The 12,261-nt window shown below is 41.2% G+C and overlaps 1 protein-coding gene across 1 annotated transcript in view; it reads left to right on the top strand.

The window, feature by feature from the left end:
- SNTG2 (syntrophin gamma 2) overlaps window positions 1-12,261 on the top strand; it is a 247,301-nt gene that overhangs the window by 89,278 nt on the left and 145,762 nt on the right. Inside the window, exons 7-8 of the mRNA XM_043541919.1 lie at window positions 3,473-3,560; window positions 6,454-6,545. Of these exons, the coding sequence (XP_043397854.1) occupies window positions 3,473-3,560; window positions 6,454-6,545 (180 nt within the window). The remainder of the gene's footprint in view (window positions 1-3,472; window positions 3,561-6,453; window positions 6,546-12,261) is intronic.

Here is a 12,261-nt window from a genome sequence, read left to right as displayed (position 1 = left end):
CAATTCATTTCAAATCCTAATGTGTGTATTAATGGAGTTCAGGAAGCCACATTCATCATCCTGTGACTGATATAAAAAAAAAGTAAATACTGACTCATTTAAACATATACAAGGCTTTACCAACTGTTTCCTCAACCTTTATCATGAGCATTTTTCATCACAGACTGCTTTATGTACTGTGACAAAGTTCCTCCTCTGCCTTGGTGGGTCCTGCACTTATTGGTGGATTTGCTCCCCTCAGAGATTTACGGCAGCCCTCAGTTTGGCCACTTTTACTAGTGGCTCAAACCTGCCATTCACTCAGCTAACCTCATCACTGGCCAGCATGGGAGAAAGCAAGAAGAACAATCCCCACAGTCTCTGCTGATCCACCTAGTGGGTCAGGGGACAGGCCAAGGACTTTCGCCTCTGGTGGAACCCACAGTCCAGGTCAACTCCTCTTATATTGAATAGGGGGAAGGGAGAAGGAGAGAGGGGGAACCCAGGTTCCAGCCTAGGGCCCTGTGGATCACAGCTGTCTACTGTGTTTCTTGTAACAGCTGTGTAAAAGCTACAATTCCCTGGGGTACTTCCCCATGGCCTACTCCCAACACCTTTTTTATTCTCACCACAGGACCTTCCTCCTGATGCCAGATAGTGTTTGTACTCCTCAGACCTCCAGCAGCACACCCTGTCACTCTCAGCTCTTTGCGTGCCCCTCACTAACTGAAGTGAGGTCCTTTTTAAACCAGGTGCCCTGATTAGCCTGCCTGTCTTAATTGATTCTAGCAGCTTCTTATTTGGCTCCAGGTGTCCTAATTAGCCTGCCTGCCTTAATTAGTTCCAGCAAATTCCTGATTATTCTGGGACCGCCCCTGTTACCTTACTCAGGGAAAAGGGACCTGCTTAATCTGGGGCTAATATATCTGCCTTCTGTCACTCTCCTGTAGTCATCTGGCCTGACCCTGTCACAGTACACACTGTTTATGACTGCCCAGTTGCAAAGCTAAAATAGACTGTTGTAACAATGTGAATCAGAGGCTTGAGTAATGGCCTATAAAATGAATCCTGTGCATTTTTTCAGCTGTTATCCAATTTATCAATGATGTTCTTCAAAACAGAACTTGCTAAAATCCCAAATCTTGCTAAAATTAATCATTAATCAAATTATACATATAGTACATTAGGAGGAAAGATGGTCTAGTAAATAGGACACTGAAAGGGGGCCTAGGAGACCTGGATTCAGGTCCCTGATCAATCACAGAGTCCTGGGTGACCTCAGGTAAGTCACTTACTCTACCCTGTGCCTCAGTTTCTGTAAGATGAAGCGTAATACTTACATACTTCACAGGGATGTTGTGAGGGTAAAATGCATTAATGACTGTGATGCACATAAATAAGTGATGAAGGCTACATAAGAATCTAGTGTGTAAGACAGGGTTTGTTAAAACTAAAAGCCAAGACATCATTTATTGTAGGTTCCCATGGGTTTCCCACCTCTTCAAACAAAGTAGCTGATCTAATGCTACAAGGCACAATACTAATTTTTCAATGTAAAGTGTTACTTGAGATTGCTCACTTTTCTTTCTGCTCAGACTCTTACTGTGCGGGAAGGATGGATTAATACTGACTTTCCATTTACTGAAGATCTGAGCTGCCCTACTTTTTTTTTCTTTTGTGACCTGAATGGCAAGTACTTCTTTGCCAGTACTGGATTTAGCTTTCAAAACAATTCTGTACGGACATGGCAGAATGGGTCAGGCACCGAATTGCACAAATTGTACTGTTGGAAAGAGAAAAAATCTTGATTTTCATAGATTTGCGAAAAGGTCAAAATAGGGGTTTTAAGAATTATTAAATCAGTGTTAATTAAAAAATAAATGGTCATCTAGTAACTGAGGAATTTGAAAAATACTAAAAAATAATGTGAAATCTTACCATGAACAAAGATGCCTAACAAATACAACCTAAATGATCTTATGCATTCCCAAAGTATGCTTTCTCCACCATCCTTTTTACTCATTTCAGCTGAAGGTTCAAATTCAGTTATTTATACCAACTGAAGTTTCTAAAATATGTGCAGATATGTAATAGGCTGCACATAAAACAATCAGTTATCTGAACTATTCAGGAATGTGGTATAATACAGTTCATGACTGGCAGAGCTACAACTCAGTCTCAGCTTTTAATGAACAATTTTTATAGAAGTTGGGGTAGAAGAATGATGTTGTGGCCTAAGCTCTGCATTGGAATTCAGGATAGCTAGGTTCAGTCCTCCGCCTTTCCACAGACTTTGTGTGTCCTTGAACAAGTCATTTAGCCTGCCAATGCATAAGTTCTCCATCTTCCGCTTGTCAGTTCTCTCTGTTTTTATTTATATTGTGGTAGCCCATAAAAGCACCAATCAGACAGCGTGGTCCTGTGGTGTTAGACACTGTGCAAAGGGGTGAAACAAAGACAGTCCCAAAGAGATACAATAGGTGAACACACAAGTAAATGGAGGCTGGGGAGGATGTGTGTGAGTTAACAGCTATCAAGGGTAAGTTTGCATATTTCTGTTGAGGATGGGGAGCAAAAGGAGAGGTGTTGCGGTTGCTATTACAGGTGGCATCCCCTTTACTGTATGTTGGGGGGCAGGGAAGACCAATATTGCAAACCACCCATCTTCAGATATAAGGAGTTGTACCCCAAAATCATGAGACTGGCTTTGCAATTGTGAGATTTAGAATGAATGACTGAATAGTTCTTTTACTTTTCCATCTGGTTTTTGAGTTTCCAGGGTGCATGCAGGCCATGTTTGCAGCTTTTTCCCCCACATCCAGTAGGGCTTTTTGCTAAATGAAAACTGAGGTTCTCATGTAAGCACTTGGCTTCAGCAGCTGGGGCTGTAAATAAAACATCAGATATTGCTGAACTCATGGTACAATTGCAATTATATCAACACTGAGAGAAATACCTTGGGAAAATCATCTAACAATTGTATGCAAAGAGGCCTTATAGTACAAACCTTTTGATTATTTTAACTCGGTATATATTTAAAAGACAATTCTTGTATCCTGTTAACATGGCTGAAGTGCTCTGGGTGGCCAAGGAAAATGAACTCCTGCTACAAGTCTATATCAATCAGGAAACAGAAATGTAAATCTTGCACTACATTTAATTTTTTCATCCTTAATGTACCACTTACCTGTCACGACAGGTGTATGATACGAAATTGTTTTCAGAGATCACTGGGTTTTTTTCTGTCTTTACGTAAACACAAATTGTCCTTCAACTTTTAATATTTCTCAGTTTCTTCAGTAACTGTGGGTATACTTGGTTTTATCATTTGATGGGGTGGCTTGACCCACAAGATATTCTTCATTCCAACGATAAACATTATTGTTGTATTTCTGTCAAAACAACAGAGATGGAGGTTTTGTTGCAGACTATTTTGCTTTCTGTGGCTGGTTCTCTTTTGATAAAAAGTAGCTGTGATTTGTCACACTGACAGGTACACCTACTGCGAAATGCTGGCGATGAAGTTACCATCACTGTACAGTACCTCAGGGAAGCTCCATCATTTCTAAAGCTCCCATTAGGTAAGAAGAAATTAATGGGTACAGGTAATTTTTTTTCCCTTTGCAATATTTCTCATAATGAACAGACACTGACGGAAATAGTAATCTTATTTTCAGATGTTTTACTGCAAGAAGGTTTATTCTTTAGTGTAGTTTATTATTTAAGGTTCAATGTGTAAGAATATAGGCCCAGATTTTTAAATATATATAGGCTTTGCTGCGCTCTGTGTTGCAATACCTAAGTCAGTGGTCTCCAACCTTTTTACGCTAAAGATCACTTTTTGAATTTAAGATCAACCCAGGATCTACCCTGCCCCTTCCCCGAGGCAAAGCCCCCTCACTCCATTCCCCCCTCCCTCCTTTGCTCGCTCTCCCCCACCCTCACTCACTTTCACCAGATTGGGGCAGAGGGTTGGGGTGTGGAGGGGGTGCAGGCTATGGGCTGGGGCTGAGGGGTTCAGAGTGTGGGAGGGGGCTCCAGGCTGAGCCTGGGGCAGGAGGTTGGGGTACAGGAGTGAGGGGTGCAAGCACTGGGAGGGAGTTTGGGTGCAGGCGTAATATGGTCACACTGCACCTAGTCTCATAGAATCCACTGGACACTTCATGAGTTTTACTTTTTATTAGTGTCATTTGTGGTTTATAGATCCAAAATCCTTCAGGGATTGTCACAAATCAGTGTAACATTCTCAACTCCTGGGTATGGATTGGCTGAGCCTGGGGTAGGGGGTTGGGGTGCAAGCTCTGGGAGGGAGATTGGGTGCAGAAGGTGGCTCCAGGCTGGGGCAAGGGATTGAGGTGCAGGAGAGGGTGAGGGGTGTGGGCTCTGGGGAGAGTTTGGGTGCAGGAGGAGGCTCTGAAAAGGGGCAGAGTGTTGGGGTGTGGGAGGAGGGAGGGGTCTGGGCTCTGGGAGAGAGTTTGGGTGCAGGAGGGGGCTGTGAACTGGGGCAGGGGGTTGGGGTCCAGGAGGGGGTGCGCGATGCAGCCTCCAGCTGGGAGGTGCTTACCACAGGTGGCTCTCGGTCGGCAGCGCAGCAGGGCTCAGGCAGGCTGCCTGCCTGCCCTGGCCCCACACCGCTCCTGGAAGTGGCTGGCTGCTGGCACATCTCTGTGCCCCCTAAACGGGAGTGGGGCAGTTGGTCTCCATGTGCTTCCCGCTCCCACAAGTGCTGCCTGCTCAGGGAACTGGCCAATTGGAACTGGCCAATGGAAGCTGCGGGGACAGTGCTGGGGACTGGGACAGTGCGTGGAGCCCTTCAGCAAACTTCCACTGCATTTTAGAGTAATTTTAAATACCTGTTTTTAACAGATTTAAAGGCCTGAAAAAAACTACTAAAAACCCAAACATACCCAGTAGTGTTCAAAACTTGGTAGGGGTTTATTCGGTAACCTTCCCATCGAATGTGGTTTTAGCACGTCTGGCTATATAACAAACATTTATGAGAGATACAGAGACAGGTGCTCTGGCTGCTTGGAAAAATTAAATAAAGTTGAATCATTTCTTTCTTCTCTAGCTAAAATATGTGCATAAATTGTTATGGAGAAGATGAGCCTTATTGTACAGTTCTATGAATGTATTTCCATTTTTGCTAAGCCCAACAAATGTGCATGGAATAGAAGCATAAAAACGCATCTAGACATAAATGATTGTCATCCTCTGTTATGTGTTATTAAGTTAGAGACTTGATCGGCCTATTAATGAGAAATGATTTAAGAGGAATTTCAAGTGATTGCTGCAGACAGAATAATGAATTTTGGTGATAATGAATGTGGAGCTGTGAGTTTGAGTTTTACATGCATTTCTCAATATATTCAGATTGCCTTAGTAAACTTAATGTAAAACATACATTATTTTAATGGGAAGGTTGCACAATTAAGCATGAAAAGAAACAAAAAATGTAAGAATTAAATCTAAAAGCAAAACCTAAACCCTGTCCTCTTTGGCATTTGTATTGTAATAGTCTTTAATTATGTAATTGCATACTATTTCTAATATAATATATATGTTATCTGTCACCTAAATAGACATACATATCTCAGATAAGCTGCCATCACCCAATATATTTACAGACAACCTCCAAATGCATACATGCCCGAGGAAGAATTAGCTCAAAACTTGGCTTTTGAGCACATAACCATGCAATATTAACGTGGTTTTTTGCATTTAATTTCCCAATCAAAATAATGAATATCTCCAATTGTCTAAAATAACAGGCATTCAGCAACAAAAAAAATCAGATCCATTAATAAAGTTTACATGTCCACTTAATAGGCACCATTCAAGCCAAGAGCTAAGATGTATTTACAAACCAGTGCATGCATATGCCCTTAACGCGTGACTACGGAATTTAGCTATTAATTTTAATGGGAGATGTATGGCTAAATTCTCTATTCAGTTTTCAAAAACTCAACCTGACTGTAAAAAGGCTTAATCTGACAAACACGTAAACATGTGAAAAGAGAAAAGGAGTACTTGTGGCACCTTAGAGACTAACCAATTTATTTGAGCATAAGCAAGTGCTTCATCGGATGCAAGTGAGCTGTAGCTCACAAAAGCTTATGCTCAAATAAATTGGTTAGTCTCTAAGGTGCCACAAGTACTCCTTTTCTTTTTGCGAATACAGACTAACACGGCTGTTACTCTGAAACCTGTCATTAAACATGTGAGTAATCCCATTGAGCAGTCTATACATAAAGATATCTAACTGCCTTCATCTCTCTCATCCTGTAAAGTACAGCCTATGATCAGATGCATGCTGTTGCTTTTCATGCTAAAAGGCAGTCACATTTGTTTTTGTATAATGCTGTTCATATTTCACCAATTCTCACATTGTAATCCTTCCTCAGTTGAAATAATAATGGATTGTTTAATATTTTAACATAGTTAAGCACTTATCTATTACCTTCTGATTTTCAGGTTCCCCTGGACCATCCAGTGATCATAGCAGTGGAGCTTCCTCACCTCTCTTTGACAGTGGTTTACATTTGAATGGAAACTCAACTAACACAGTAAGCAAATTGAGTCCAGTTAGTCTGATCATAATCTGTGTTACCACTACCTTCACAAACCTAATTTCAAATGGTGAATCAAAATGAATCTCTTGTCATTTTCTTCTAAATTATTTAGTTGTCTAGGATATTATCATAAGGCCATTGGCTAACTTCGAAAAGTTGGAAACAATACTTTTTCAAGTGAACTTTCACATGCTTTATTGAATTTCATAGAAATACAGAAGCCAAAATATTCCTGCCATGCCAGAAGGTATTTCAAGATTTAATTAGTGAGAAACCAATTTACATGCTAGGAATGAGAACATGAAAAAGAAAAAAGGAAGGTGGGCGGGGGGAGGGAATAAGAACATTGTATTAACAATATGTCTAAGTTGAACCAAAATGAATGCCAGCTATTTTACAGTTCTACAGCATGTAGTTTAGAAATGGGCAGGTGTAACACCATGCAATGGTCTGTTGGATCTGCTGTTTCGAGCCTTTTTCAAGGCAGGTGATTATTCACCAAAGCTATGGCATGTATGATAGTTTTAGCAGATAGCACTGTTGCTTCTTTAATATGAAGTTTGTGGGTACGCAAAAAAAGACAAAAGACACAAGCAGCCTCTACATCGTCACCCACACCTTTCTTTTGCTGACTTGTCACAATCCTAATCTTTACACTTGGTTGCCAGCTTTCCCAAAGAGGATGGGAAGGGGAGGAGCAGTGGTGCGGCCATAGCCGTGATAACCTGTTACTTCAACCAACAGAGTGAGGCTAGTGTAGAAACAAGGAAAACACATATTGTACGCAGTAAAAGGGTGCGGTAGGAAACTTCTAGCCATGCTTCCCCAGCACTCCCAGAGGCATTGTGCATCAGTCCAGCTCATTGTCTCCAGGAGCTCCGACTGAGATAATGCACCTCTGCAGACACTCTCACTGTGGGTCACGGTCTTGCTGTAATAGGTCTGTTGATGCAAAATGCATCAAATTCACATTTCTTCGCCATATCATCAAGGCTCATCACGCTTATGTATTTTTGATTCATAGTGTCAGTCCCCTCATCCCTTCAGCCCAGGCAGTGTTGTCTGTCTCTACAGCCTGCATGTCTGCTGCTCTCAGAAACATCATTGTACTTTCTCCCATAGCATCTTCCCTTGATGATGCCCATTCCCAAATTGACCCATAAGGCTCATACTCACTCCACCACTAGGACTTGATGTCAGATGGCAATTTGATTAAAAAAGTAGAGCAATATAAAATTAACATGAAACATATGACATGGATTAAAAGCTGGCTAACTGATAGGTCTCAAATTGTAGCTAGATAGGGGGAATTATCACCAAGTGGGTATGTTTCTAGTTGGGTTCACAGGAATTGGTTATTGGCCCTTCACTGTTTAACTTTTTTATCAATGACCTAGAAGAAAACCTAAAACCATCAATTATAGTTTTCAGACAACACAAAGATTGGGGAAGTGGTAATTAATGAAGAGGACAGGTCACTGATACAGAGCAGCCTGCATCTCTTGGTAATCTGGGAGCAAGCAAATATGTTTTAGTATCGCTAAATGTAAATGTATATGTCTAGGAACAAAGAGTGTAAGCCAGAGTTACAGAACGGGGGACTTTATTCTGGGAAGCAATGACTCTGGACAAGATTTCAGGGTTGTGTTGGATAATTAGCTGCACGTAAACTCCCAGTGTGACGCTCTGGCCAAAAGGGCTAATGCAATCCTTGGATGCATAGAAAGGGGAATCTTAGTAGGAGTAAAGAGGTTATTGTACCTCTGTATTTGGCACTGCTTCAATATTATGTTCAGTTCTGGTGTCCACAATTCAAGAAATGTTGATAAATTGGAGAGGCTTCAGAGAGGAGCCATAAGAATGATCATAGAAAGACACAGAACCATAGGGTTAAAAGGGACTGTGAGGGTCATCTAGTCTAACCCCATGATAAAGATGATTAGAAAACATGCCATACAGTGATAGACTTAAAAAGTTCAATCTATTTAGCTTAACAAAGAGAAGTTTAAGGGGTGACTTATTTATTACCTATAAGTACCTACACAGGGAACAAATATTTGATAATGGGCTCTTCAATCTAGCAGAAACAAGTATAACATGATCCAATGGCTGTAAATTGAAGCTAGACCAGTCGTTCTCAAACTTGTTCCGCTGCTTGTGCAGGGAAAGCCCCTGCTGGGCCGGGCCAGTTTGTTTACTTGCCGCGTCCGCAGGTTCGGCTGATTGCGGCTTCCAGTGGCTGCGGTTCGCCGCTCCAGGCCAATGGGAGCTGCTGGAAGCAGTGGCCAGTACGTCCCTTGGCCCGCACCGCTTCCAGCAGCTCCCATTGGCCTGGAGCAGCGAACTGTGGCCACTGGGAGCCGCGATTGGCCGAACCTGTGGACGTGGCAGGTAAACAAACCGGCTCAGCCCGGCAGGGGCTTTCCCAGCACAAGCAGCAGAACAAGTTTGGGAACCACTGGGCTAGACACATTCAGACTGGAAATACATTTTTAATGGTGAGAGTAATTAACCATTGGAACAATTTACGAAGTGTGGTAGATTTTCCATCACTAACAATTTTTAAACCAAGACAGGATGTTTTTTCTAAAAGATATGCTTTAGGAATTATGCACTAGGAATTATCTTTGGAAACAAAAAAGACAGTTTACCATCTAACTATAAGGCTACAGACAATAGGTAAACACAGACCAGGAAGTACAGGGAAACAATGAGACAGTACTGGTCAGCATGATAGGCAGTGGTCTCAGCACACCAGCTGGCTTATCATTGTAAAGTATTTTATAGGTATCATAGCCCTTGAGAGTTTTAAGGAGGGTTTAAAGAAACAGAATGGAGAAACTTTGCAGATGTTACAAGGAGCTCCTCCCATGTGTGAGGTCACCATGGGAGAAAGCACGAAAATGCTGCTTTGAAATAATTATTGTTGGATTTCTATTATTTGAGCTCACATCTAATTTAAGATAGGGTGTAACAGTAAGAAGAAGAAAGATGAGGAAGAGAAAGAAAAGAATAATGAAAAGATGAATCAACAGGGCCAGATATGTAGACAACTCTTTGAGGCAGGGACCATTTATGTTTCTACAATGCCTAACAAAATGAGGACCTGTTCCTGATGGCGGCTATGGGATAAATAATATTAGATACTAGAAAACTATTGCTAAGGTCTCTTTCAGTTACGTGGTACCTATCCAGATTCTAGACATCTGTAGGCTACTTCCTTCACCCTCCATCTGGGATGGGTGGTTTTTATGCTATGGTTCCCAGATAACACAGTGATGAACTCCAGCATAAATGACCAGATAGAAAGTCTAGTGCATGGCTGAGGACTGAGTATGTTGGATACTATTTTGCTATATGATTTGCCTTTTTACTGTGCTTTTTGGGAATACTCCCTCCTTTTGGGTGATTACTATGTGATGTATTACTGGTCTTGGGTACCCCATATGCTGATTTTTAGTTATTGTATAAAATTAAAAATAAATGATTGGAGTTATATGGCCCCATAACAAAGAAATCAGAGTTTATGTTGCTGAGATGGAACACTGAAGATTGTCGGCAAAGCTCAAAATCTTGTAGGGAGAGAGAGAAAGAAAAGAGGGGTGAATATCTAGAAATAGTTTAGCTTTTAAATATCCTTGGACCAGATCCTTCTGAAGTTTTACAGTCTCACAAGAGGAGCCAAGTATGTACACAAGAAACTATGGAAAAAAGGTTAAGCAGAGCAAAGTGATTCCTGGTATATACCTGGCCCAATAGAAAAGTCATGACATCCTTTCATAGGAAAAAGTTTGAAAAGGTTGCCCATTACTCCAGGAAAAAGCAAATGAAAAGGCAAGATTTCAAATGTTCTGAAAAGAAAGTGGTCTTAGCTTCTGAGGTGGCCCACTGAAAGCATAGAAGCAGAGATACTTTATCAAAGTAAACTGTGATCAAAACAGGCCAGCAAAGAGGTCATGAAAATGTCAGTTTGAAACCAAAGGGTTTTTCTATTTTTTTAATAAATGTCATCATTTACACAGTAAAAAAACAAAACAAAACCAGGACTATTGTTTTTCACGAATTGCTCACTTCTAAAAGTGGCCCAATTTGCTGTCATACTTTGTGATGATTCTCAAAACCCTTTAATGGAACTCCTGGACAGAGGAGATCAGACTGAGCCCAGGCATGCTTGTTATTTTTCTTATTATATTGCAGTAGTATTTAAAGGCCCTGTCTAAGATCAGTTCCCTATTGTGCTTGGCACTATACGAACATACAGATACTCAGAGAGAACTCCTGCCCCAAAAAGCATGCAATCTAAAAAGACAGAGATTGGAGAAGGGAATTATTATGTCCCTTTTACAAATCTGTCTGTCTATCTTGGGTACCTATATGACGCCCTTCACCATAGTTTCTGATTGCCATCCAGTCTAGTGCCTTACCTGCAAGACCATGCTTTCAAGTGTGCTCACATCAGAAATACACATGCTTGTCAATAAACTGTTTCCTTAGCAATGAGTCCCATTAAATAAAAATATCCACATACTCACCAGAACTATGTGAAAGAAAGAGAAAAGTACCTTTCAGAACTGTTTGTGCCTTTGTTTTACACCTTTTGCATGGTGCTTAGATTCTGTGATGAATGATAGACTGCTTAGTAATGATTATAGATCTGTATCCCCCATTATAGTTGGGGTGGTGTGTTAGACTATCAGAGGGAAACAGAGAAGTTCCTATGCACTCCCAACACACTCACACGTAGATACAGTCACAAGAGCAGTGAATACAAGCCATTAGTCTGAATAGCTTGTTCCATTGTTGGGTAGTTAGACCATCACAGGGGTATTCCCCTACGCGGACTTGCTGGTCCACTAGGAAAACTAGTTTGATGCAAAAGCATGAATTAATATCTTGGCCCTGTAAAAAGGACACCATTGGGCAATATGGTAGTTGATCCCAGACAAATGGTGAGGGTGGGGACTTTCAGAAAACTCAGATTCCTGTGTCCAGGCTAGGTCCCAAGAGCCCATTTTTTTTGCTTCCTAAAAGAATGTAACTTGGTTCTGTTCTGTTCTCTTGAAGAGGGAATCCTGTGTAATTTAGCTTGTGGAGAAGCATAAAATGAGATGAGATTAAATATGCTGTGCATTGCTTTAAAATCCTCTTTTTTTCTCTAATGCTTTATTCCAACTGTCACATAAAAATACTTTGTTTTAAGAAGGCTTTTGATCACCATACCACAGTTCACAGGTTTACAAAAGGAGTAAATGCAGGAGGCCAAAACTCAGTTAGGCCTGAAGGGTGATCAGCGCTTGGTACGCATAGGATACTGTAATTAGCTCCCAGTGGAAGAATCGTATGATTCTACCCCAAGACAGTTAAGAGCAAGAGACCTAAGACCTGAGTTTGGTGCTCTTGGAGACACTAATAAAGGGGCAGAATTGCAGCTAGCCCTGCAACCATGACAGATACTATAGTGGCAGGTGCTTTAGAAATGTGCTTTAGAAACTATATATTGTAGAGATAGGATAGAAGTGGGATATCCTACTCACTGGTCTGGCTACTTGCAGCCTAAACATTCCCCAGCTAACCCACCTATCTAGATTCCTGGGTGGGTTATCTGGGGAATGTTTAGGCTGCAAGTAGCCAGACCAGTGAGTAGGATATCCCACTTCTATCCTTTCTCTACAATATATAGTTCTGTTTTTGAACATTTAGATATTGACTG

This window comes from Chelonia mydas, chromosome 3 (assembly GCF_015237465.2).
Source record: "Chelonia mydas isolate rCheMyd1 chromosome 3, rCheMyd1.pri.v2, whole genome shotgun sequence".
Classification (NCBI taxonomy): domain Eukaryota; kingdom Metazoa; phylum Chordata; order Testudines; family Cheloniidae; genus Chelonia; species Chelonia mydas.
Note: the sequence above shows the minus strand (reverse complement) of the source record. Positions and strands in the feature narration are given on the sequence as shown.